Raw genomic sequence first — 26,956 nt, forward strand, 5'->3', positions numbered from 1 at the left:
TTTGTGGTTTAGCGCATGATTTATTTTGGCTTGATTAAAAACACGACCATAACTGAGAAACAAATTCATGGAGATTGATCTACCCTGTCATTTACACTTTAATCAAGGAATTGCATGTTACGCTTTTGGACTTCCCAAGATTCCTTGTTCTAAGTAAGCTGCTTCGCTGCTTTGATTCTGATTCCAGAAGTGGGATCACAAGATGGAAAATAGAACCTACAGTACAAAGAGTACCGTGTGCTTAAGGAACTGCTTGTGTTTCTATGCAAATAAAGTTACACCTACAATGCAAACACGGAAAAAAAAAAGATTGTGAAATAATGCTAGTGTGTGCTATGTTGCACAACATGGTGGCTATATTTATATCGCTGCCTTTCAGGTGGAGAGGTGAGAAATGAGGTCGGATGTACAACATGTAAAGAGGAAAAAAGTCTTTAATTTGTCAAAATAATTGTTCCCTTTTTTGCTTTCGATGGTAGTTATTTGCCCAAAGCAGAATTTAACCAGGGCCAGGGTGTAAAATCCCTTCTTCTTCAAACATGGGATTTTTAATAACCAAGTAGTCAAGATTATGGTTTAACATTTCCTTTTGAAGGATCCATCTGCTCTTCCACAAACACCAATTAAATAAGCTCCCTGGTTTTCCTTAGCAGTCTCCTATCCCAGCTCTATCTGGCCTTAGATTCTGAGATCTGATGACATGAGGCTGGAAATTTAGATTAATCTTGAGAATAAACTTGCTTTAATTACAATGTTTCTTCAAGAACAGTAATATACAGTAGCATACGTTGGCACAAATTGGCCTCAATGGGCATGTGGCTGTTCAGTAACCTTTGTTTTGTCTTGGGTTTTGCTCACTCTCCTTAGTAAACATTCCCTGTTTTACTATCAGTACACTAGAATGTAGAATTTGTCAGGGAAGTGGCACCAGAAAAAGACTTGAGTCAGATGTTAAACATTGCCCTCTATGGGCAAACTTCACAGAAAAGCAGACTGGCCTAAATACAAAGGCAAAAAAACAATATTTAAAGATTTTAAGATCTTATTTTAGAGTTATACGTTGTAGAAAGATTTCATATAGACATCTGTGATTCTAGTGTGGAATTCTGGGAAAATATTAACTTTTACAGTTCGTGCATCGCTGTTTGAACTACTATACAGTTTGTGCTTTAACTGACATTTCAAGATTTGTTTTCCTAATAATATGAATACTAAGACTGTTTTTCTCATTAGTGTCTGTATCTGTCTGCCTTAATTCAACACTGTGCACATGTAAATGCAACAAAATGTATTAATTGTAAATTAATTTCTTCATGGGGTAAGAAAGCATAAGTACCTCCTGATGATGGTTTATCAGTTCATACATTGAAAGATAAAAATAATACGATTCCCAGTGTGTATTTTTAAAAGACACTTTCTTTTGTTGATATTATTCTTTTAAGTGATGTACAATATGCATTATTTATGAGCATGTTTATTGTTGTCTTTGTTATTGCTGGAAATAATTCATAATAGTGACCTTTTGCAGATCATACTAATATACAGTATGTACTGTGTGTGAAACCAAGCAAAACTAATTGTGAAAACTTCCCTTGAAGTACATCGGCTCGCGTGACATTGTTTTTACAATACATGCAGATATGTTGAATATTTTTTATAGAAAATTAACATGGAATGCTTTCATGACACTATTTTTTTATTTACATAAACATACAAAACTACCTTACAAACTTACTTTTTTGCGTAAATTGTGAAGTGTTCAGTCGGTGTAAAATTACATCTTATCTTTTTTATATATATATTTTTTACTCCAGATAGCTTTAACCGTCGTATTATTCGCCACACCCCCTTTGTGGGTTATAGGTCACAAATATGGCGGCGCCCATTGGAAAAGTATGTCAGTGTTTCACTATAAAGAAGAAAAGTCTCTTTCTCCTCTCATTCGCTCGACGATCTAGTTCGGCTGGCAGTGGGTTTCTAGCCTCTTTGTATAAGCGGGGAGTCTTGAAGGATGCCTTCCCCGAATCGGCGGCTCAGGTTGAGTTACCCGAGCTTTTGCAATCCGGTCCCCAGTCCATTTACTGCGGGTTTGACCCCACCGCTGACAGCCTCCATGTGGGAAATCTGCTGGCCATTATCGGGCTGTTGCATTTCCGAAGCGCCGGACACCACGCCATTGCCCTCATCGGGGGGTCTACAGCCCAGATTGGAGACCCCAGTGGGAAAACGACCGAAAGGGAGCCGATCTCAGGGGAGACCGTGGAAGAAAACACGCGGGGGATCAGAAGCAGTCTGCAGCGGATCTTCGCCAACCACGAACTCTGTTTTTGCGGCGACTCCAAAAAGCTGGGCACTGTGACCGTCCTGAACAACGCCAGCTGGTACCGGGGCTGGAATGTCGTGGACTTCTTGTCCCAGGTTGGCCGGCATTTCCGGATGGGGACCCTGCTCAGCAGGCAGAGCGTGCAGTCCCGGCTGAAAAGCGCAGAAGGGATGAGTCTGACCGAGTTCTCCTACCAGCTCTTTCAAGCCTATGATTTCTATCACCTCAGCAAGCATCACGGCTGCAGGATACAGCTCGGGGGAACCGACCAGCTGGGCAACTTGATGTCGGGACACGAATTTATTCACAAGTAATTATGTGCAAACTCGTAAGATTCGAACAAGGCGTTTTTAGTTGTCGTTTATGATGATGATTTATATAGCGCCTTTAGAAGTGGCTTCTCAAAGCGCTTTACAGAACAACAACAAAAAATACACATACAAAAGGAGAGGAGATAGAAGATGGAGGTATGGGAAGCAAAGGGGCAAACAACCAGTTAAATAAAAGCCCTTCTAAAAAATATTTGAAGTTATGTACACGTACGAACCTGGTGTTTAAAAGTATGTTTCTTTTGAAATGTTTAAAACAACCCACATGTAAAGAATACCACATTCAGTTTACAGGTCATACATAGTAGTTACGCAAGCTCCTATCGCTTGTTTTTATTTAAACATCAGATGCAGTGTATTTTTCAGGTAGTGGTTTATGTCTACTTTTTATTCTACTTCTGCTGTACCTCTTTGTAAACTTCTATAAAACGTTCTTTTAAACAAAATACTAATTTAAGAGTTCCAACTGGGAGTTTAAACCTGTTTATAATGAGCAGTTTGCTCTTTTCCTGGAAAAAAATGTTGAAAAACAAGGGGAAACGGTTAATACTGTAGGTTACTAATTAGACTTTAACAGTAGACTGTTTTCCCTAGGTAAAATCATCTAGAAATCTCTTAAGACCTAATATGAACAAAGTCTTCAATTCCAATATGCCAACAGCAGTCTAAAGTGTTTGTTTTGTTCTAACTGTTTTGGGATGTCGCTTCGAGAAATCTCATGTAAGTGTAATATGCAGAGACGGCTTGTTACTAATGCAAAAGGAACTGAAAGCAACACAGCCTTTATGCAAAGGTAAAGGAAAATATGAGGTACCTCATATATACTTCTTAATTAGTTAAATCCACAATTAAAGCATAGTGCTCTTTTGTTGCTAAAATTGTCATGACTAAGTCCACTTGGCTGGGATTAGGTGTACTGTTCAAAAGCCAAATTGTTTGCTGTGTTTTGTGAATACTTAACACCTCAAGTGGTAGTTCTGGAGTATGTTGGCTGTGTTATGGGAGAGGGAGCAGCTGTATGGAGGGGGGGCACCACAAGGAAATGACCAGACGCGAAATAAGGAGGGAGGCACCTTTTCACATTGATCTCTCCTCTGACGCAAGGAGAAGGGAGACCGTCTGCTGGTCCACAGGATGTGATGCGCCGCGTTTCATGTTGCGTGTTTCGTTTGATGGCAGAGTCTCTGGGCAGGAGGTGTTTGGCCTCACGGTCCCGCTGGTCACAAGTTCCACAGGAGACAAGCTGGGGAAGACGGCGGGCAACGCGGTGTGGCTGAACAGGGACAAGACCTCACCTTTTGAACTCTACCAGTACTTCATGCGACAGCCAGACTCCGTGGTGGAAAGGCAAGTAACCCCCAGTGAAGTGGTGTGTGCAGTTACAGACACGGTTGTGTGTGGAATCCAGTGTCTTCACACCTCCATTGCAGGTGGAGGTCTGCATTGCCGGTGGCATATTCCCCAGTTGTTTTTCCCTTAAATATTCCTTGAGTTGAAGATTGTTGCAATTGCACAGATGAAGACCACTGTTTTGATTACTTATGTGATATAGTGGGGGGTTTTTTTGCCACTTTTTGCACTTGTTGCAATTCCCCTCTGGTGTGTCTCACTGATTGGTCACTGACTGTCTCACTGGTATCTTAACACTCCCACGTTTGGAGACTTGAACTGTGTGTTGCTTGTCATGTGTCACCAGTTCACACAGCAAGTTGTGGATAGCAGTATAGAGAAGGGGTTAAGGCTTTGGAGGTTGTGGGTTCACATCCCAGACTGGGCACTGTTGGCCTCTTGTGCATGGTGCTTCAGTGAAAAGCTCAGCTGTCTGATTGATTAAAGTATATTCAAATGTCAGGCACATCTTCTTAACAATAAAACTAGGCAAAAGTTATAGCTAGGGAGATAAGCTGACCACAAGGCCTGCACCCCAGATTCAGTTGTTGGGCGTTCAGTACATCGTTAGTGGGAAGGGTGCCCACATAGTTTCGGGGAGGGTGTCCACTGTATTTTTCATTTCCAGCAGATGGTTGAGTTCTGTTCACAGAGATATGTGAAATACACTTACAAGTGTGCTAAAAAAGGATAGCTTTAGGCTGAAATAAGACACAAAATGCATAGTGGGATGAATAACCAGCAGGAATGGTTTGATGGTGTAAACAGAGCATTTTTAATTCATTGTATAGTGTTCATTCTGCCAACAGGTTTTTTTATGTAATAAAAATGGTCACTTTTATAGTTTGTCCACTAGGTTGCAATGTTGGCCATGGAACTCCTGTTTTTATTTTACACCGCACATTTATTGAAAGATCTGAAAGCTTCCAGTGATAAGTGATTCCTGTTTTTTTATTACTGTCCTGAAAAAAGCAATCGGATCAGAACCAGAAATTGACAATCAACACACATTTCCCAGCTCCAATTCTAGGTATGCTTGCATTGTTTTACAGCGTTTAGAGACCAGGAACATCCAAGTTAAAAGTTACATCTAATAGGTGTCTGTGTGGATGCAGAGATTCAGCTTCCCAGTAAGGTTCATCAGCATTAGCTAGTCAGCAGTATCAACATTATTTTGAAAATGTATTACATCAGTCAAATCAGATCAGCTTCTATAAATATAAATGCCATTAAATTTGGCTTTGTCAGTTAAAGTTTAGATTGAGATTCCTTTTTTGAGTCTGATGAGACTTTAGTGTGAGATTTTCTCACATTTTAAATGAGAAAATGGGGAAATTTTCATTCTGGGGGGGGGGGGGTGTATTTTTACAAGGTATATGGAAGAATCGGCTTCATGCTAAGAAATGGTGTGCACGTTCTCTTGGAAGTCTTCCGGTTTTTGCTCAAGGTACAGGGGCCGGTGCTATAAAATGATCCCTTCCCCCATTCCTGCAGGTACTTGAAGATGTACACATTCCTCCCTTTGCCCGAAGTGGAACACGTGATGGACCAGCACCGCAAGGAACCAGAGAAGCGCTCGGCTCAGAAACGCCTGGCAGCCGAGGTCACCAAGCTGGTTCACGGCAAAGAAGGCTTAGACAGTGCCAAAAGGTATTTTGTGGGGCTGTGGCCCTCTTAAAACCTGGCTTCTCCCTTTGACACAAGTATGGTTTTCCTTATGTTCTATTTCCATGGTGGCGTTAGGGCTCCTGTTCCCAAAGAACTGACAATCCGCATATAATACCCATATATGGGCCAGGCCTTCCCAATCCAGTCCCGCATGCTCCCACCGTCTCCTGGTTGTGACCCGTTTGAGTTCTGGATCATTTATTTCACCCTCCCATTTAACAAATCAAAATCTACTGCGGTGCTTCCAGTTACTCGTAGATACTTCAAACTTCAGTTTAGATACTTTGTAACTTCAAACCCGCACCCTGTGGGAGCAGAAGGCACATATATTTACTCCTCGGGTGTCGCACTCAAATCTTGGAAGGCCCAGTGTCTTCTGGGTTTTCGTTTCCAATGTGGACAGTCAATTAAACCAGAACCCTAATTATATTTTTAACTGGATATGCATGTTTCTCAATGTTCTTAACAGTTGGTAACTCAAAACATGCACTTATTGAAGTAGAAGTTGTTAAACGTCTCAGAGCCTGGTTACTTGTATGTTAGTTGTACAGTTAACTATATGAGATATGAAGTTACTAACCTACAAATGTTGCCAGTCTTTTGAAATGGGATTTCTCAGTGAACCGTAAAATGTAATAGATTAGACCTCTTCAATTTGGGATTGGAGATGCTTAAGTAATCGGGGATATGTTTTGCTTGAGGGTGCCTGGAGAGACATTTTCTGAATTTCTGCATGATCCCTTAAGTGCCTAACTGAATTTATGATTTGCTTAATTGGACATGTCGAAGCCTTTCCTTGGCTTGCAGAAGCTGGAGGTTTAAAGAGACCTATAAATATAAAGTCCTTCTAGACTGAGGGTTGGGCACTTGATTTAGCTGTTGAAACAATACATTTAAGGAGTTTCCAGCTGTAGTTAACAATAAAATAATTTTATTTGTATTTTATTTCAGAAAATGAACACGAATAATAATAAAGTTAGTATATTGGGACATATAAAACAGTATAGTATAGGCCCTGGACAGTCCAAATCTTTATATCGTCGTCAGTTGAAACAGCTTCAGCTAAACTAAAAATCGGTAACTTTGTTTTGTGATGTTATTGAGCCTCATTTTTAAAGACGTCTGTGTGGTCACTGATATAAATTATTAAAGTATTCGATTTACAGTTGAAATAGATTTGCCATCTGTTAAAGCATGATTTCATTTTTCCTTCTGGTGTTGATTCTGCAATAATAAAAATAATGCTAATTATAGTAATTAAACACTTTCTGTTGTCAAATGCATTCTTGCTACCCAAAACAGGAACTAGTAACAATTAGTGTGTGAGTTGGAGGATTTTCTGACTGCTTTGTAAAGTCAATTGAATTGATTGATTTTTCAAAATAGTGCACAAGTCTTTAGGATTTATTTTCCTCTCATTTCCTGTGTGGTGGGTGAGAAGATGGTTGTGCTCATTATAAGATGGATTTAATAGGTGTGGTGACTGAACTATGTCAGCAGCCATATCCCTCTGCAACTCTGGCAGCCCCTCTGAAGCTCAGCAGGTGTGAGCCTGGTCAGTACCTGGGTGGGATACCTCCTAGGTAAGCTGAGGTTGCTGCTAGAAGTGGTGTTAGTGGAGTCAATAGGGGACGCTCACCCTGGGATCCATGTGGGTCCTAATGCCCCAGTACAGTGACAAGGACACTATAGTGTAAAAAGGCGCAGTCCTTCAGATGAGATGTAAAACCGAGGTCCTGACTCTCTGTGGTCATTAGAAATCCCAGGGAGGTTTTTGAAAAGAGTAGGGGTGTTACCCCAGCAATCTGTCCAACTATCCCCCTGATCTTTACCAATCATGGCTTCCTAATAATCCCCATCTAGGAATTGGCTTCATTACTCTGCTCTCCTCCCCACTGAGAGCTGGTGTGTGGTGAGAGTACTGGGGCACTCTGGCTGCGTCGAATCATCCAGGTGGGGGCTGCACACTGGTGGTGGTGGAGGGGAGTCCCCATTACCTGTAAAACGCTTTGAGTGGATTATCCAGTAAAGCACTATAAAAGTGCAAGGAATTATTATTACGAAGTGGTGTACTAATCTGTGGCATTACGGGTGATGGCAGGAGTACCAACGCCCTCTACCATGGCAGCCTGCAGGCCCTGGAGCAGATGACGGATGAGGAGCTACAGGAGCTTTTCCGAGAGGCTCCATTCTGTGAACTCCTGCTGGAGCCGGGGACATCTGTCCTGGATGCCTGCCGCCGAGCCAACGCCATTCCAGAGGGAGCCAGAGGGTGAGTCACATCCCGCGCAGTTGAGCTTTTCTGATCGTCACGAGGCGCTCTCAATAACGCCTCTAATATCAGCTCACATCGGGATTTGAGAACAGTCTGCAAGCAAAAGAAATGTCTATTTACAGGTCAGGAAATCAAAAATACAGGGGCTATCAAAAGTATTCACCCCCCTTAGACTTCACTGTGTAATCATCTTGTGTGTAATTGGTTTCTTCTGCCACTGGTTGACACAGAACACTCAATAATGCAGTTCTGCAGAGTCTCCTAAATTCATTTTAACTAAAAAACAGAAAATAACTGATTGCATAATTAAACACCCCCTTTGAGTCAATATTTGGTAGAGCCATGTTTGGTAGAAATTACTCATGGCTGTAATTTCTCTCAGTCTAACAGCTTTGCACATTTGGACACTACAATTTGGACCCATTCTTCTTTGTACATTTGCTTAAGATCCCTTAAGTTGGAAGTGAACCTTAGGCGAACAGTAATTTTCCAATTCCTGCCACAGTTTCTTGATTAGATTGAAGTCCAGGCTTTGACTGGGCCACTCCAGAACGTTAAGAACATTGACTTCTTTTATAATGATTAATAATAATAAATGCTTACACTTGTATAGCGCTTTTCTGGATACTCCACTCGAAGCGCTTTACAGGTAATGGTTTCCTTTAAAACCACTCCAGTGTAGCTTTGGCTGTATGTTTTGGGTCATTGTCCTCTTGGAATATGGCCAGCAGCCATATCACCCTGCAGCTCACAACTGGCAGCCCCACTGAAGCTCAGCAGGTGTGAGCCTGGTCAGTACCTGGAATGGAGACCTCCTGGGAAAAACTAAGGTTGCTGCTGGAAGAGGTGTGAGTGGGGCCAGCAGGGGGCGCTCACCCTGTGGTCTATGTGGGTCCTGATGCCCCAGTATAGTGACAGGGACACTATACTGTAAAAAAGGTGCCATCCTTTGGATGAGACCTAAAACTGAGGTCCTGGCTCTCTGTGGTCATTAAAATTCCAGGGCATTTCTCAAAAAGGGTAGGGGTGTAACCCCGGCTAAATTTTCCCTTGGGCCTTACCAATCATGGCCCCATCTATGAATTGGCTTCATTACTCTGCTCTCCTCCCCTCTGATAGCTGATGTGTGGTGAGCGTTCTGGTGCACTATGGCTGCTGTTGCATCATCCAGGTGGGAGCTAAACATTGGTGGTGGTGGAGGGGAGTCCCCATTACCTATAAAGCGCTTTGAGTGGAGTGTCCAGAAAAGCACTATATATGTGTAAGCAATTATTATTATTATAGAGAGGGATGTTGTTCAAGAATGACTCCGTCATTCACAAACGTAAAGCTTTCTCCAGATTTTGGACATAAACCATACAGTTGACACAAGATTAATTACTGATGCAGTGCCCTCCAGTTGTAATCATTCATACAATGAAGTAGAAACCAAAAACATCATATTATTATTAGTGTCTTGCTTAAAACAATTCTAAAATTGTTGTTCCTTAAATATAATAGCATTAGACAGAACAACATCAGATTCAGGTCTTTCCTAATTTTCTGTTAGAATCAAGATAGGATTTTGACTGGGACAATTACTTTCTTCTCGATAACCACTCCAGTGTGGTTTAGGGTCAATGTTCAGCTCTGCTTTAGGTCTGCAGACTGAAAAGGTTTGTCCTCTGTAAGCTACCTGTATTTATCTCTGTCCGTTTTCCCTTTAGTCCTTGACAAACATCCGAGTCCCTGCTCAGACACAGCCCCATAAAAATGCTGCCACCACCATGTTTCACAACAGACAAACACAGAGATGTTGTTTGGTGTGCTGTGTTTGGGTTTGAGCCAGATTTTCCATGCACACCAGGAAGTTCAGATTTTGTCTTCTCTGCCCTCAAAACCTTTTGCCACATGTTTGCACTATCGCTTAAATGCTTTGTTGCAAAGTCTGTGCAAGATTGGAGGTGGCTTTGCCACATTTTGTGGAAAGACTGGATTATTGTTGACTTGATATTAGTAGTGTGTTAAATTCGCAAAAAAAAGTGCACATGGAAATAAAGATTACCCTCCCAATGAGTCCAATGACTTATATGCTTCCAAAAGTAGAGCAATATAAATGTAAAAAAGTCTTAGTGTAGCCTTTTTTCACTTGCATTTCTTTTGGTTGGCTTTGCAAAAAAAATAATACAAATTTATTTTTCTTTATGCTGAAACACACAGGTATCAGATGGTCACTGAAGGGGCTGTGTGGATAAACCACAGCCGAGTCACCAATCCCGAGCAGGTGCTGATCCCCAGGGAACACATTCTGTTGAATGGACTGACCCTCATCCGGATAGGAAAGAGAAACTTTTACATTGTCAAGTGGCTGAATCTGTGACGCAGTTCTCGGTTTCCACCCTTCTCCACAACAACACCACTTGTTGAAGAAGAGAAAGCAAAGTTAGCTTATTCTGGACTTCTCCAACACCGTTTAGATATAAAAGATATATGTTAAATAAAGATATTCTGATTTGTCATTTTTTGTATTACCTACGTGATCTTTGCATTAAGCATTAAGATGCTGAATTATCAGCTCATTCTGTTAACACATACTGTACCATACCTTATTTTGGATTTCCTCTGTGCCTTATTCTCCAAGAATGTGTATTTTGGGACATATTATTTTATTCAGTATCAAAATTCAGGTTCGTAAGAGTCATCAGAGGTTCATGTTTGTGTGCATTCTTTTTACTTGGGCCAAGAGTTATATTTTTAATAATAATAGTTCCTTACACTTATATAGTGCTTTTCTAGATGCTACATTCAAAGCACATTACAGGTACAAGGCAGCCTCCACCTGGATAATGTGATGGCAGCCATAGTATGCTAATACGCTCACCACACACCAACTATCAGTGGGGAAGAGAAGCCAGTTCATCGATGGGGATTATTTGGAGGCCATGATTGGTTAAGGCCAGGACACAAGAGTAACACCCCTACTCTTTTCAAGAAACACCCTGGAATTTTTAATTATCACAGTCAGCCAGCTAAAGAATTGCGGTTTTTTACAATATAGTATCTCCAACACTGTACTGAGGTGTTAGGACCCACACAGACCTCAGGGAGAGCCACTGGCTCCACTAACTCCTACCACCTCTTTCAGCAGCAATGTTAGGTCTCTCATCCAGGTACTGGCCAGGCTCACACCTGCTGAGCTTCAGTGGGTTGCCAGTTGTGAGTTACAGCATGATATAGCTGCCTGCATTTTTAGTCATTCTTGAAGTTCTGTATAAATAAGGGCAGGGCCGATTTGAATTATTTACAGCTTTTTTGGATGATAACGTATTCTGCCTTTTTTTTTTCCATCCATCCATTTTCAAACCATTTCTTCAAATTTCAAGGTGCCAAAGGGTCCATCAGAGGGCAGACACACTTTCATTTAAGGCCAAATTTCCCAGAAGCCAAATAACCTGCCTTAGTCATTTGTTACATGAATTCTTCTCAAGAGAAGATCAGTAGTGGGATCTGCAAAAGACAAAGCTCCTATAAAAACCAGTTTCACTCACCAAATGATATAATCATTTGTGATTGACGTATACGTCTGATAGAGGCTTTGCGTTTATATAGATCAACTTGGTCATGATAATGTTTGTGTGCATACTAAAAGAAAACTTATCTACAAATACACTTTACCTTGACCGAGCAGAATGATCAACACACATTATTGATAGTAAGGTGGTTTAATAAAAGATGGAAAAACAGACTAAAGGTCTTTCAATCATGGCAGTCAGCATTTTTGAAGTTCCAAGTGCAGGGTATTGGCGAGATCCTGTTAGGTTATTACTATAGTCAAGAGAAAGCTCAGTGACAATTAAAGCATTTCCCTATAAACAGCAAGAGTTTGTCTCCCATGTCCCAGAAACCACGGAGCAGAAGCAACAAAAGGACATTTGGCAGTTCTAGGTATCCTGAACGTTAGTTAGCAGCTGCCTTCAAAGTTTTCATACCCACCACTGTGACCACTTAAAGGTCAGTCACCCTGTTGACCAGACAAGACCACAAAGAGATGTGTATTGTATACACAATCAGCTCACTGTATTCCGCCCCCAGAGGAAGAGAAAACGTCTCTTGTTTTTAGGTGCAACATTTGCTTAAATTTTACTCTGAGCCAGGTTCAGCAGAGATGTTTATTTAAATTGCTCAGGCACAGAGAACCAGAGAAAAAATGAATGAAAGATTTTGCAATGGTATTTTAAAAGATCAGGGCTTAGCTGAAAAGAACATTATTCGCTAAAGGACAATGCAATTAAGACAAAAGGTCTTTCTGCACCATAATACAGTAAATATTCCATTAAACAAAGGTTCACAATCAGAAAGTCTCACATTCCTGTTTAGGGTTGTGGCAACAAAAGCACAAGAGGGCACAATATGGACTACAGCCCGGACAGATCACCAGTTAATCGCAGGGCACACAGTAACACACATGCAATTTAGAGACATCAGGCCTCCAGCAGATCTTTGGAAGATCGAAACCAAAGCACCCAGTGGTAACTCACAAGGACCTGGGGAAAGCATGGACTATCCCCACAGATGTCTCGCCAGTACAGAATCAAATCCAGATTCCCTGGGTCTAGTCCCAAAGACTAGTAGGCTATACAATGTATACATTGGAAATCCACCCACAGTACAAATTGTGTTTGCCTTTGAAACGCTAATAAACGCGTGTACTTTACTTTTAAGCCACTAGATGTCAGTGATAAACAGACGTTCTGGGGTCCGACAAACAATTTAGGTTTCGCGGCATTTTACTGCATTAGGAGTTTGTAGAAATAGCACATGTATTTATTCATAACAATAACTACATTCATATTATTATTCCAGTTGTGTGAATGACTGAAGAGCATTACTATTTGATTTTAGGGCCAGAAAAACTCTTCATATCACGCATTTATGCAAAGAACACCAGTCTAAGGTCTGAACAATTATGAAATTGCCTTTATTGCATTTATGCTTTGCACACTGAACAGTCACGTTGAGGCACGATGGTACATTTGAAAAATGTTTAATATTCTGATTTACCCTAAACTTTCAGTTATATATATATAACGATCAATGTTTTCATTTCTTTGGTACTGTCTATAGAATCCACTCCCAGGCACAATAAGGCACACTTTAAATTCTTTCCCCTTAAGAAAACATGTCGGAGCAGACAAATTTATAGCTTATTTTCTTGGGGGGTAATTTCCATACCGTTTTGTTTAATTTGCGATATGAAATGCACTCATCGTTTACAACTGTGTACTTTGGTAAAAGCTGACCAAATGTTATTCTATATTTACAATACAGTGAGACTTTTATTATGATAAACAAACATAATTATATATTGTAGATGCAGGCAACACAGTGGTACAGTGGTTAGCACTGCTGCCTCGCAGTGCTGGGACCCTGGGTTTAATTCCTGGGGTGCTGTCTGTGTGGAGTTTGCATGTTCTCCCCATGTTCACTTGGGTTTCTTTCCAAAGTCCAAAGACATGCTGGTAGGTTAACTGGCTTCAGGGGAAAATGGTGCGAGTGTGTGTCTGTCTGTGCCTTATAATGAACCTTTGTCCCATCCAAAATATAACCCTGTACTGGATGAAGCAAACGGATGGCTGGGTTTTACAAGACCTTTATTCTAATTTCTAAAATAATCTATTGTGCAGAAAACAAACAAACAAAAAACATTAAAAGGTCAAACTGCATCCAAGGAGTAAATAATACAGAACAAGACATGTTATGACAGCCTATGGTCAAGAGATTATAATGCCGAAGCTAGAAATGCAACTCTTAACACAGCCTATTGAACTGTAGCCTACAACAAATAATGTGCCCGTAAAAGACATGTTGTTGAGAAAAAAGCAAATCGATATTTGCCTGCATTTCCTTGCTCCTAAAAGATCAATTCAGCATGATCAGCATTCTTTCCCCCCAGGGCATTACCTCATCTCACATGTTCTTCTGCACGTCAACTTTATGACCTTGTAAACTCTTTGAGTAAACAACACGCACAATGCCTACTGTGTGCCATCATTATGGAGGAATATGCCAATATAAAAAAGTATTTACTGTAGCAAAGTTTAATCTGACAGTGATAAGACAGTGCCAAGTATGACGAGGGCTTTGTGCAAGAGTTGAGCACATACATAGCATAGCAAAGCTAACTCTGCCTATTGTAACAAAATCACATCAGTGCCGGATCTCCCATTAGGCACTGTAGGCACAGGGCCTACGAAACATTTTTAGGGCCTACGAAAGAGGGAAACACTAGTGACTAACGAAAAACGAGCTGAAACAACACGCTTGTGCTCGACTCGAGGTGCTCCAAATCAATAGTCATACTCTATCTAGCGGCTGTTCTCTCGACTCGCTCCATCAATCACGTGGTTTAGCATCAGAATAGTTTAAAGTACTGTCATGTCAGTCGGCGTCCTTCAATTGGCATTTATCCATCTTTTTGGAGTGAAAGTGCCTAGGGCCTACAAACACCAAACTCCAGCCCTGAAATCACATCGAAAATTAGTTCTGGTTTCTAATTTTATGGTGATGTACTGTGAACCAGTTGAAGTATAGTATGTATATTCTGTATATTCTGCAAAGGCAAATCCCACTTTGCTCTAAATTTATTGTTTTGCTTTTTGTGCCACTTACTTTACTTTGTACCACTTATTTCATTAAGTTAGATTCTAATTCTCTGTTGTACCCTTATGTAATATTCCCACTGAGAATTACTGCTGTTCAGTAGCGTAAAATGTTATTGATGCAGCACTGTAGCTACAGTATATTAATGCTCATTATTGGCACCACTAATCTGTAACTAAAACAACTGTCCTAAAGCTAACCTTATCCCTAGCTCTCAAACTAACAATGCATTTGCACACGACTGAATCATTGTTCCATTTCCTGTGCCAGCGACATTGACCTTTTGAACTGAACGATACTGAAGGCCAGATTCTTGTTAAATGGTAAAGTGTACAAATATATTTTTCATATAACTGGATGTGCAGCAGGTCCTGCAGTTTTAAAGTAAGAACAGAAACATTTATTTAGGTGTAAAATATGTCCACAATATTGTAAATTCTGGTAAAACTGGAATACCACCTATTAACAAGAGCTGGTGCTACAATCTCAATATATTTAAATCCACCTACACAAAGTTTTATCAAGTGATGTGCCTACACACTGTTTATACTTCTAACAGATAGAAAAATTTGGTTACTTTACATCACAGTCTCACACCACATTCTTAACAGCTCCAAAACAGATTTAACATTTTAACTGTTTCATTATTTGGTGTGTTAAAAGCTTTAAATTAATCCCATAATCAGTTTTTTTTTTCTGTATTCTGGAATATACCCTTGAAAAGACATCACAACTGCAACATGACATAAAACATGTTCTAAATGTAAATTTATAAACACGTGCCAAAGGGTCTCTTCATTTTATTTGAACCTGTACTCCTAAGGTCAATTACTTACTGACACAGCTTTAAATTGCTACCATCATCCACTCTTTAAACGTGACAGACCTCAAGTCAACAGTGCCAGTAGTATCACTGCAATAAAAAATATGTAAGTGACATCATAAACTTTTAACAGCAGTATTTAATTATCATGGTACATAATCTAAATAAGCATGAAACAGAAATAAGAAGAGAAACCAAATCACTCTAACATTCAACACGCAGAACAGATTCGAAATTGGAAACATTTGTTCCTAATTCTAGACCTTTGACTTTCCTGAAGTCTTTGCAAAGTTTTTCCCCCCTTTCCAAAATAATTTTTTACTAAATGTATTTATTTTTTTAGTTATGGGAGAAAGTGTTAGAACACGGTAGTTTTAAAGAGTGATAGTAGACCATTCTCTGAATATAGTACATTTATTATCCAAGGGATCTTTTAACGGGAAGCGTGAACCAAATGCTTTATGAGCGCCAAGTTCTTAATGAAGCTCATTATTTACTCATATGGTAAAACGGAACAACGCGTTGTTTGCTGCCGTGATACACTCAGTAACAGGTTTAGACTAAAAAGTCAATTTTATTACACAAAACAGCACAATTAATCATGTTCAATTATTGCATTGCCCGAGATTTTTACTTGCCACGGGAAACGTGACTCCGCCAAATCGTTTATTGAGCAAGGTTTTCGTCAATTAGTAGTGGACTAATAAAGGAAAAGTAAAAATGATCATTTCCACCGCATCCTACTGTACATTGGCACGGCACCATAAACATTGCATTACTACAGTTCAGCCGTACCCCTTTAAATCGACCCTAAAATGTGGCAGTCAAGCTAACAGCCTACTAATAACTGCCCCGTCTACCCAACCCATAGTATGATGGCGCTCAACCCTCTCTATACCTTTTTCTTTTTCGTTTCGTGGTTACTATTCCTTCGCCTGTATCACTCTCTCTGCTCGGGGAGTGACTTGCTTATACGTAAACAAAACACTTTAGATCATAGCAAGGTTGCTGCAGACACGCAGCCCCCAGTTTTCAAAAGCAACAAAACGCATTAAGGTGGACTAGGGGAGTTATCCCAAACCACCCGTTTCCAATCGCCTTTCGGGCGCCTTGTTTTGCTACAAAATGCAACGTGGTGCACGCCTGCGGAATTTATTCACGTTTAACACCTATAAGCCTTTGCTAATGCCAAGTCATGAGAAAAAAAAAACGGCTTGAGATTAGGGTCATTTATTCTTTCACGTCTCCAGAGTACTGTAGGTCAGTGGGAGATATTGCCCTTTTTTTTTTCTTCTGTATTAACGTTGTTGGTATCTGGAAGCGACTTTGCTTCCTCCGGCTACAATTCCTACTTCCGCCAAAACAAAACAAGCCTACCAAAGCTGGGCCGATCAGAAATCTGCGGATTTAAAGATCGCCGCGGAGGAATTTTTCCAAACGAACAAGAGATTCCGATGCATTTGGGCTTTTTTTTTTTAATGATACGAAGCTGCAGAGACCGTAGAAACGAAAAACAGCGGTGCTCACCTTAAGAAACGTGGGCGTCTCGCTTTGCTTTAACCAATGAATCTCCTTCTCTGTTTAAGTCGATCTCGGTGTCAATCATTTTTTTTCTCAGTCAGCCTCCCTTCAATCGCCATATTGGGTACTGAAAAGGCTTGTCTGTTTTTTTTTTCCCCCCCGTCTTACTACAAGACTAAATTGACAGGAGTGGCTTTTGCAACTGCACTTTGTTTTGATGGTCTGCGGAGATTACTTTTGCTCGCGTTACAGTTTTCGCACGTCTTTTTCAGATCACGGCATGCCTGCGCTGGCGTTGTTGCTTGCAATAATATTTGGCGTTCGTGTCGGATCGATTTGAAGGAGGCGAACAGAATTATATATATATATTTTCATTTACTCTTGTTGTTTTTTTTTTCCCCCTGGCGTGGAGAGAGAGGACAAAAAAAATGTCAAATGTCCGTCTTTCAAATGGTAGCCCGACGTTGGAGAGGATGGATGCGAGACCGTCGGATCACCCCAAGCCGTCGGCTTGCAGAAACCTCTTCGGGCTGGTGGATCACGAAGAGTTAAGGAGAGATTTAAAGGGACACTTGCAGGAGATGGAAGAGGCGTCCAAGGCGACATACAATTTCGATTTCGCGAATCACAAGCCCCTTTCGCCTGGGAGATACGTGTGGGAAATTGTGGAGGATACGGAGGTACCGCGATTCTACACGAAGCCGTCACGGGCGTCGAAGGGCATCTGTCCGTCTGGGAATATCAGTTTGGATCTTAATGGGAATCACAGCTGTGGGGGGACTGCGTGTCACGAAGGCACTGGGGACAGGCTTTCCGGGGACAGTGCGGAGAAACCGGCAAGTCAAACGGATTGCAGGGACCAGCGCACTACGCCGAGGAAAAGATCAGCAAGCCATGGTAGAGATCAGCTTCACGTTTACGAGAAAACAAAACAACAATAACAACAACAGCAAAAAAAAAGATATCGGGTGTATTTATTTTGGGTCGCCGATCTCACGGTTTCGGGAAAAAAAAGTCCAGATTTTAATTTTTTGTTTTTAAAGTGAAAGGCGTTGCGCGCATTCGAGGAGGTTTTCTTTTGTTTTCGTCTTGTATCTTATTTGATGTCGCGCTAATCGGAGCCGCGTCGGAGTGTTTCCGAGAGGCGAGTGGAGTTGCGTGCGTTTCGGGGGCGACCCGAGCGCAGGCACGTATCGCATGTCCGGCTGTTTTTCGTATTTTGTTTTTCATTTTTGGAGGTTTAAATGCACACGTAGTTGTGACACCGTCACATCCCCCCCCCACCTCCCACCCTTGCTGTTTTTGAAAGGCTTTTTTACTACGGCATGCAAATCCTGCGGTGGCGTGCGGGCGTCCAATTTTGAGACGGCGGACCAAAATACCGCCTGCCCGCCTCTCAAATGGTTCTGTTAAAAAAATAAATAAGAAATGCTAATCGGTGAATTTTGTCTTTCCTTTTTGTAGCGGACTCATCGCAAAATAAAAGGGCCAATACTACCGTGGATGAAGTTGCCCTGAGCCCTAATGTAACGAGGTCAGAGGAACAAACGCCCAGTAAATCCAACCCCAGGCAACAGAAGTGAAGATTTTAAGGTACCTTCTCGTCATTTTAATGTCTTGTAAAAAACTATAAACGTTTTCGCAGACGTAACTCACTACCGCGCCGCTTTAAAAAAAAGCTTTATGTTTCCCTGAACTGTCATTTTCTGGAAAATCTAGTCGCGTTGTCTCTAAATTGGTCAGGACGTTATGGTTGATTTCATTAGTGCATTAGTGTATGTTTCTCGTCGGCCGTCGCTAAACAACAGTGCTGTAGTACAGTTTGTAGTTAAAATAAATACATTTGAAATATGCCTTTAAAACTGTTACGGGGCTGTTTTTTTTCCCCCAAAAAAAAACGTTTTTCGTAGTTTTCGGGGAATGGTTAATACACAGCAGGTGCAGTCGAATTAAATTCATCTCTGGGTTTTTAGTGCTAGGCGAGTCTCATCCTGAAGAAGAACAGGCCAAAAACCTAATGCAGGCATAGAAAACTTAGGGCGTTAAATTTAATATTGTCTTGGATTTTGTTGGTGGAGAAACAGTGGTGTTGTCCAGGGGGGCTTCGTGTGTTCTCGCTGTGGGAGGGAGCGGGTTAAAATTTGCTGCGCCGCTTTTATATCATCCATTCAGAAAGGATGGCCGGGGGTGGGTTGTGGGGGGGACGGGACGGACGCTGGAGACATTTCAGCTCACGATCACTTGAAACACAGACGCAAACGTGTAAAAAAGGGGTTAAAAGCAAACAGATCTGACGTGTTAACTCAAGAGCGCTGTTGCCCTCCGAGAGTGAGCTCCCCTCGTATCTGTAAACAAGCGCCTGCACTGAACAACAGTAGTAACACGTCAGCAAGAGAGGCTTTGACTGGTGAAGGGGTTGGCCCAGTTTTCTTGCTTCTGTACCTGTTCCAATCTGAGAACGGCAGCGAGCACTTTCGCTCACAGACCGCTCCGTGCGTGCTTGCAAAGTAAGGTTCGCCAGTAAGGTACTACGAAAGTATTCACATTGCATCTGGGTGCGTACTTGTGAACCTTCAGAGGTTATAAATCATTGTGCGAACTGGTTAGCCAAGAAAGTAGAGATGTCAAATAAACATAATAGTGCTTTTGGGGAGATGCAACTGTTATTTATTTTTTTTTGTTCCAGGCACTTATTTTTAAGTGATTTTTAAAGGCTGTGATAAACAGATTTTTTTCTTTTTATTGTTGGGAGGCAAAACAGTGTCCACAGCTAATTGCTTTGCAACAAGTTTTATGTGAAATGTAATTGGATTGGATTGCAAATCTGTTTTATAAAAAGTGCCCCAGTTGGAAGATTTGATTTTTTTTTAAGTTTTGGGGGATAGAACCCTAAGGTAGGGATTTGATTTAATTTAGTAGCCTCCTTTTGTGTGCAATTTTTATTAAAGGAAACTGTAATACAAACTTGTTCTTAAGTGATACACAGATCAGTATTTTGGATCCTTCTTTGATTTCATTCAAAGTGGCTTAAAACTCCAGAGCACTGTGTCAGAGGATTGCTTACAAAGATTGAAAGCCTATTTTTCAGTTTGGTGCTAACGTGTCGTGATGCTGAATATCATGTTTTCTCTTTTCAGAGCTGAAGATGTATTTCCCTTGTTCATCGAATACATCAGTGCTTGATGAAGAGGAGCTGAGAAAAATACATATCGTTAATTCTCCAAGTGATGGAGATTACTGTACAAGCACTGAATATATATAAAATATATATGTAAACACTAAAGTTCTGGCACTCAAGAAAAAACTGCCTCTACAGCAGTCAATGTAGCAGTGTGCAATTAGGTGTCTCTTTTTGCTCATTTTTTTACTACCTGTGTATATATATTTTTTCTCATCATATGTAGCACATAAAAAGTTTTATTATTGTTGCAAATACAAATTTCCTTTATACGAAACGAGTGAATTTTGTTTGACTTGAAGATTTGAGGTGTAGTTTTTCATAATGTTTCCAAAATGCTGTCGTTTTTGAAGTTTATGTGTTTTTCAGTAGTTCTCAAGTTAGTACAAACTGGCAGACTAGAGTCGAGATTTCCACATCATTGTCACCAACCCCCTGTAAAGCCATTATGCGTGGCTTTTAAAAAAAACCCTGTTTGCAGTGTTCATGTGATGTCCTCTACACTTGATTGGTGTAGTAAGTTGTTTTAAAATGTGTATTGTGATTTTGCAGTCATCATCCAGTGTAAACATGTTGTACCGTTAACCCGAAGGATATGGTTGAGTGTGCAGCAATTAAAACTTTTTGTTCAAAATTTCATCCAGTTATAAAGCCGGTAATATACAAGGTTTTGTAGTGAAGTGCCATATTTTATTTTTTTTAAAGACATTGTGTTGGCATGGCCTACTGGTAACTAATTTTGCTGTAACAGCAGTAATGGCGTATAATCTGGACTTTTCCTTTTGTCATTTGAAATGTTTTTCAGTCATGCCTAAATCTATTTAATTTGTTGGAACTTCTTACATGTAGCATAAAAGGGCACTGTGTTCATTAGAAGAAGCATTTCATGTCTTCATGAACCAGAAACTACATTGCCTGTGTATTTGTAAAATGTAAAACTTTTGAAGTGTACCTGTGTACATAATGTTGTAAAAACACTGAGAAATTATACTAACTTATTTATGTTAAGATTTTTATATAATTTAGAAGAATGGGTTTTGTCTATGGTTATCCAAAGTGACATTTATTGTGCATTTCTGTAAAAGCTTTTTTTTTCTAGTAAGATAAGCAATTTGTTCATTTTGCTTTTTTGTTCCTTTTTTGTGTTGTTTTTTTCCCTGATTTTAAAAAAAATCATGTAAGGTTGCAGACTGAGCCAGATTAAAAGATTTGGTATATCTATTTTTTTGTAATGTGTGTTTAAAAAATATTGCAGTCCATTAAAAATGAAAAAAAAAGTGCTTTCTGGGGAGAGCAATTTCATTATTTTTACCTTCCAGTGTTGCAATTAATGAAACAATCTTATTTGCTTTAAAATAACATATTTTGTAATGTAATCCCTCAAATACACTAGGTTAACATTTCATTTACTACGAACTCAATTTAAGATATTTTTAAGTTTGTTGCAGTCCTGTTTAATATAGATGAGTGTATTGTTAATTTTAATATATTAAGCTCCTAGCCAAGAAACGAGAGAAAAGCCAGTATGTTTCACCTGGTATGCTAGGTGTGAACACTAACATGGAGATGCAAATTGTAAACGCATCTCTGGTAAGGGCAACTTAGATGCGATCGGTGTGAAAAACATAAATATTGTCTACAGGTCATATAAAACAAACATATGGGAGAAAGCGATTGTGATTTTTTTATGAAAAAGGAAAAGTGTAAGTTCAGGGATGGTGTACTGTAGCACTCCGCATCATTACAAAGATCGAAATAGCAAATAAGCGCAACAAAGATGCACAGGTGAGTCGGAGTTTCAACGAGTTCAAAATAAACACGACCTTTTTCCCCCAAAAATATCAGTTTATCTGAGTGCACATTCTCAGAACACGGTTCCCAATGTGCACAATCTCTTTTACGGTACGGGGCCTACGAATGCAAAATAATTTGAGGCTAGAATTACAGTGACCATGTCTTTTCATTAACCATTTCACATCCGGTCATCTTGTCACATCTTGGACAAAAAGGTAATAATGACGGCGATTAGTTGTAACTATTCCTGCAATTGATGGACGAAGTTAGTACGTCGCTGTTCGCATTCCTGGTGTGGAAATTCTCCTGTTGCCAGATCTTTTCTCATTACTTCACTATAGAACCACCATCTGAGCCAAAACCTTTATGATTTTAACAATTTACATGAATCTATTGTCAAGCAAGATTAGATCTTAAATTTAAAGGCGTGGTGTTTTTTTTTATTATCCAAAGTATCAAGCAATAAAAGAAACGCCGTGTATTAATTCTTGTGTTAAGTTATATAAAACCCCAGAGCAAGTACTCTTACATTTCGGGTTTTTTTTAAACTAAAGATCGCAGGGCACACTCGAAATGGGAGTTTTTCCAATTTTAGATAGCAACAAAACACTGCAGGGGAGTGGGACCCAACTTGCTACCGATAGATCGATGCACACAGAACGACATGTAGTTTACATTATGTGATCAGAATAATTACATTATGAGAACGCTACGTTTATGAACACATGTGAACACACACGGTACTTTATAAATGCGCCTACGTCGCACAATACCGTAGGTTCTGTATATTACCTTTAAGTAGATCGTTATTTTTTAAAGCAAAACATTGACCTACAAAACACAATTATAATAATAATTATAAGACGGCATTTTGAGAAACAGAATGATAACACCCTAAAAACGTCTTGAGAACAAAATGATAACATCCTAAAAGTCGTGCATAATATTCACGTCCTCAAATTTCCTTTCTCCTCCTTTCAAAAAAACAGTCAGCGACTTTATTTTCTGTCGATGATAAAAGTGACAGAGGTACGATAGGAGCTCGGAAGGCACATTTTTTGAAAAAAATATCAAGTTAAATAATATACGAAAACAGGGGGAAGTCCCTTTATGAAAAGGGAAAAACAAGGAAATTGACGCTTAGTTCATCCAATCAGACAAGCATTGAGAAAAGCACACCACTCTAAACGGCCATTGACATAATATAAACTCCACAACGTAGTTGTTAACGTTAACGCAGTTTACTAGTAGGAGAACAGAGTGTTCTCACAGCTCGGCACAACCCAAATTAGTGATCCTCCACGCTATTGGTGCCCGTGTATGGTTTGAATTTTTTTTTTTTGCTGATGCCTGCAACATTAAATCATAGGTGTGGTTGCAGTCTGGGTATTAAATTCGGTATTCGCTTTTTCGTAAGACCAAGAACTTTAGTATCCTAAAGTTAAGTCACCAGTGGGACACGTTATTTAGCAATTCCAGGTGGAAAAAGCACGTTACAGCCCTTTTAAAACAAAGGCAAAACGATCTGAGAACGGTTGTGATGATATCGAAACAAGATTGCATTACATTTAGGAAAACATCGGGACCTGACAGTGAAGTCCATGCCCTGCTTAACGAATGTGCCTTTCACATTCCTAACGCTGCGAAATAATGTACTGTAGTGGAATTAAGGGGCGCGTAAAAACGAATTAGCTTCTGATGCCACGACTACGAGAGACTCAGTGCACATACTGTATACGGCATGTTGCCGACTTAATGCAAAGAAGATCGGGAATGTAAAGTAACTGAAACCACAGGTAAGTGCAGGCAGCGGTACATAAGTTGCCACGCAACACAATTTCAAAATGTCACTGTGATGGAGGACGATCTAATTTCTTAAGTATTTAAACTATAATATATAGATTTTGTTTAATGGGATTTATAAACGAATCCACGCTCCATAGCAGCCTTGTCTCTGAAGGTTTCTTTCTGATGTCTTCCAGTTTTGTTTTAGAAATAAAAACCCTGAAAGGAACTGATCTACATTTCATGAATGTTGCAAGCTTTAAATGTGGGCTCTGAGGAGAGAGAGACAGAATTCACTCCTGTTACTAGAAGGTGTTTTGCTCATGGTGTGTGCCCTAGGTTTCCAGAAGCAAAGTTTAACAGAAAAGTACAGGAGCAAAGTGCCCCATTTCCCACAATCAGTTTCCCAAACAGAAATAATGTGAAGGCATGTAGGGCTAGCGCCTAACTCCTCTGGTCCTACTACAGTACACCCCCCAGGAAGTTAGTTTCATGCTGAAGGAAGTGAGGTGGCGCTTCTTAGGGAACTGGTAGGCCCACCACCCTTAATGGTGAAGCCCTGATGACGAAGTAAATTGGGTACTACTTTAATTAAAAGAATGCTTGTGTGTCTCTTTATGTCACCAGGGTAGATCCTGCAGCCTTAAAGGGGAAAACAACTTAAAACTCTCCATAAGCCATCTGAAGGTGGTGCGAGCAATGCATAGTCCCTAACTGCCACACTTGTCTCCCTGTGACGCACGTTTATCCCCACAGTACCTGCGTCTCAAATGGAGGCAACTGAACCACCAAGACCCAGGGAAGTGGTCCAGTGCCTCATCAATCTGAGGCGGTAGTAGGAGAACTTTCTAAGTCGCCTTATTGCTCTTTGTAGTCCACACAAAACCTTAGTGCCCTGTTCAGTTTTAGAGGGCTCTGCTGTTCCTTCTTTAAACGCCTGCTCTAACATCTGCCTGCTGTTCACTTAATGGTAGTTGTTTGTAAGGTGGCAGGATCTGGATGGCAGAGCTTATCTGATGCTGTATTAAGTTGCAATGCATACAGTCCCCTACACGAGCCACAAGGTCTCTAGAGCCCTTGTCTCCGTCGTCAGTTTTAAAGGCTGAGCCCTCATGTCCTGCCCGGCCTAAGTCGGCATTGTCCCACTGGTGGTGCAGAATCTGCAGTTCGGTCAGCTGCTTGTTCAACGACACTGGACATCCCTGCTCTAGAGCATTAATGTTGCAGGCTACCTTGGCATGAAATAATGTTCCACCTACAGGCATTCACTTAGTTCTGCAAGCCTACTTTCATGCTTTGTCAGTCAAGTAAAAGATTACACCCTATTGCTTCAGCTGTCTCGAAGAAATGCAAAGTAGTCTATGGGCAAGCAATATTAAAGACCCCTGCAGAAGGCACAAAAGCCAAAATGTTGTGTTTCTTTCTGCTTCAGTGTGGAATTAACCTTTACTTGTTCCTTTACAGCCATCCTACACTGACACAGGTCTCTACCCCCATATGAAAGACACCACGAACTGTGAATGGTTGTTAGTTTAAAATACTTGTAGTTTATATATTTCTTAGGCTTTGGTATTTGGACATTCCAATAGTCTGTTCTTGGAGATACAGTACTTATCACAGTTATTTGTTGATGTTTGGAGTAAAAACACGTGGGCATAAGAAACATTACAAACTAGTGGATGCCTTTAGACCTGGTATCCGATTGATCCAGTACTTCATTGGAGGGAATTTTTTTAACAACATAGTTGGGCAGCTTGTTCCAGACTCCCACAACCCTTAGTGTATAAAAGTGCCTCTGTTTTTTGTGAGTCTGACTGCAGCCATAAAATCTATTTTGTTAGGTTGTGTGGAGACAGAGAATGTTAAATGCAACTGGAAAAAGTAAAGATATATAAATAACTCTTTTGTCCTGTTCAGTGTTCTGGAATGTCTCGGTGTCTTCTGGTTTGGATTAATCAATTACTTAATTATGATGAGTTAACATGCTTTCCCGATTTACGGTTATTGACCATTTAAGGAAACAGCACCTATAACACCTACCAGACTGTGGCTCTTTGCAAACATTATAGAGCTGTCAGTTAGAGCAAGCAGTGGGAAAGCACAGATGCCTTTTCTTTCCTTTAGCACTTGTTTCATTTCCCCCCTTTCCTCATTTTACCATGCTTATTTTTTGTATTTGGCATATTGTCTTGCTCTGTTTTCAAAATTACCAAGTGATTGTTAAAAATGCAGCGCCTCTATTTTCAGTCTTAAATCTCGTTCTCTTAATTTCTGCTTGTGTCATCTGGTTTTTGTTTGACTCTGAGGGTTTTGAATACTTGCATAAAGTCCCCCTGTTGAGTTCTCTGTTTAAGTTAATTTATGAGTAACACAGAATTAATATAACAAGCAGTTTATGCAGAGCTACATCTTTTTTAATTGGCATTGATTATAAATGTGGGCGGCACAGTAGTGCAGTGCTTAGCATTGCTGCTTCACCTGTTAGAGATCTCGGTTCAGTTCCTGGGGTGTTATCTGCATGAAGTTTGTAAGTTTGTAAGTTCTCTGTGTTCGCATGGTTTTCCTCCCACAGTCTTAAGGCATACAGGTACTGTAAGTGAATGGGCTTCTGGGACAACTGGCCTTGGTGTGAGTATGTGTGTTTGTGTCTGTCTGCCCTGTGGCGAACTCTCCAGGGTATAACCTTCCTTGTGCCCGTTGCTTGGCAGGATAGGCTCCCAGCCTCCCTGTGACCCTAAATCGATGAAGTGGTTAGGAATGCGGATCAATAGATGGATGTGAAAATTACAAAAAAAAGTGAATTGCTTTTATTTGTTAAATATTTAGACACTTGTAGGTATCAGTTATTCCGGATGAAAATATGAAAAACTGAATGTTTTGGCTATGGCAAGAACGAATTGGAATTTAGCTTTTCCTAAACAATGACAAACAAGTCCAGCACAGATAAAGCCTTTTTCTTTAACAGATGAGTATAAACCGGTTTTGGCGCAGAATGGAGAATGATGGCGATAACAAAAGCTGGCAGAAGAATTTTAAATTGAAGGAGCATCTGCAGGCAGCCGAAAATCATGGAGGAGGCAAGCTCAACATCTGGGAGTGTACGGCAGATCAGGGCAAGTTAATCCATCTCTCTCTTTTTTTGTCTCTCACAACTCTCTCATCTGTTATTTTACTGCAGTAGATGATTCAAAAAGATTATCCTGGATAGTTCGAGCCTCCTTAGATTGTATTA

General features: G+C 40.3%; 2 protein-coding genes and 1 long non-coding RNA gene across 3 annotated transcripts; 2 read left to right on the forward strand and 1 right to left on the reverse strand.

The window, feature by feature from the left end:
• The first annotated feature begins 1,868 nt into the window (after positions 1-1,868).
• Positions 1,869-10,482, forward strand: yars2 (tyrosyl-tRNA synthetase 2, mitochondrial). Its single transcript, XM_006633725.3, has 5 exons — positions 1,869-2,633; positions 3,832-3,999; positions 5,536-5,691; positions 7,811-7,981; positions 10,184-10,482. Exons 1-5 carry the CDS (start codon positions 1,873-1,875, stop codon positions 10,341-10,343), a joined length of 1,416 nt encoding a protein of 471 aa, XP_006633788.1. The 5' UTR covers positions 1,869-1,872; the 3' UTR covers positions 10,344-10,482.
• On the reverse strand, positions 6,621-17,064 carry LOC138240808 (uncharacterized). The gene is made up of 2 exons (XR_011190041.1): positions 16,974-17,064; positions 6,621-8,077 (listed from the first exon to the last, which is right to left on the reverse strand). It is a non-coding gene; the product is annotated as an uncharacterized lncRNA (long non-coding RNA).
• A 29-nt stretch (positions 17,065-17,093) lies between these two features.
• On the forward strand, positions 17,094-21,366 carry cdkn1bb (cyclin dependent kinase inhibitor 1Bb). The gene is made up of 3 exons (XM_006633724.3): positions 17,094-17,864; positions 18,432-18,560; positions 20,105-21,366. The coding sequence occupies exons 1-2, from the start codon at positions 17,396-17,398 to the stop codon at positions 18,548-18,550; spliced, it is 588 nt and encodes a 195-aa protein (XP_006633787.3). The 5' UTR covers positions 17,094-17,395; the 3' UTR covers positions 18,551-18,560; positions 20,105-21,366.
• Positions 21,367-26,956: the final 5,590 nt, after the last annotated feature.

This window comes from Lepisosteus oculatus, chromosome 7 (genome assembly GCF_040954835.1).
Source record: "Lepisosteus oculatus isolate fLepOcu1 chromosome 7, fLepOcu1.hap2, whole genome shotgun sequence".
Classification (NCBI taxonomy): domain Eukaryota; kingdom Metazoa; phylum Chordata; class Actinopteri; order Semionotiformes; family Lepisosteidae; genus Lepisosteus; species Lepisosteus oculatus.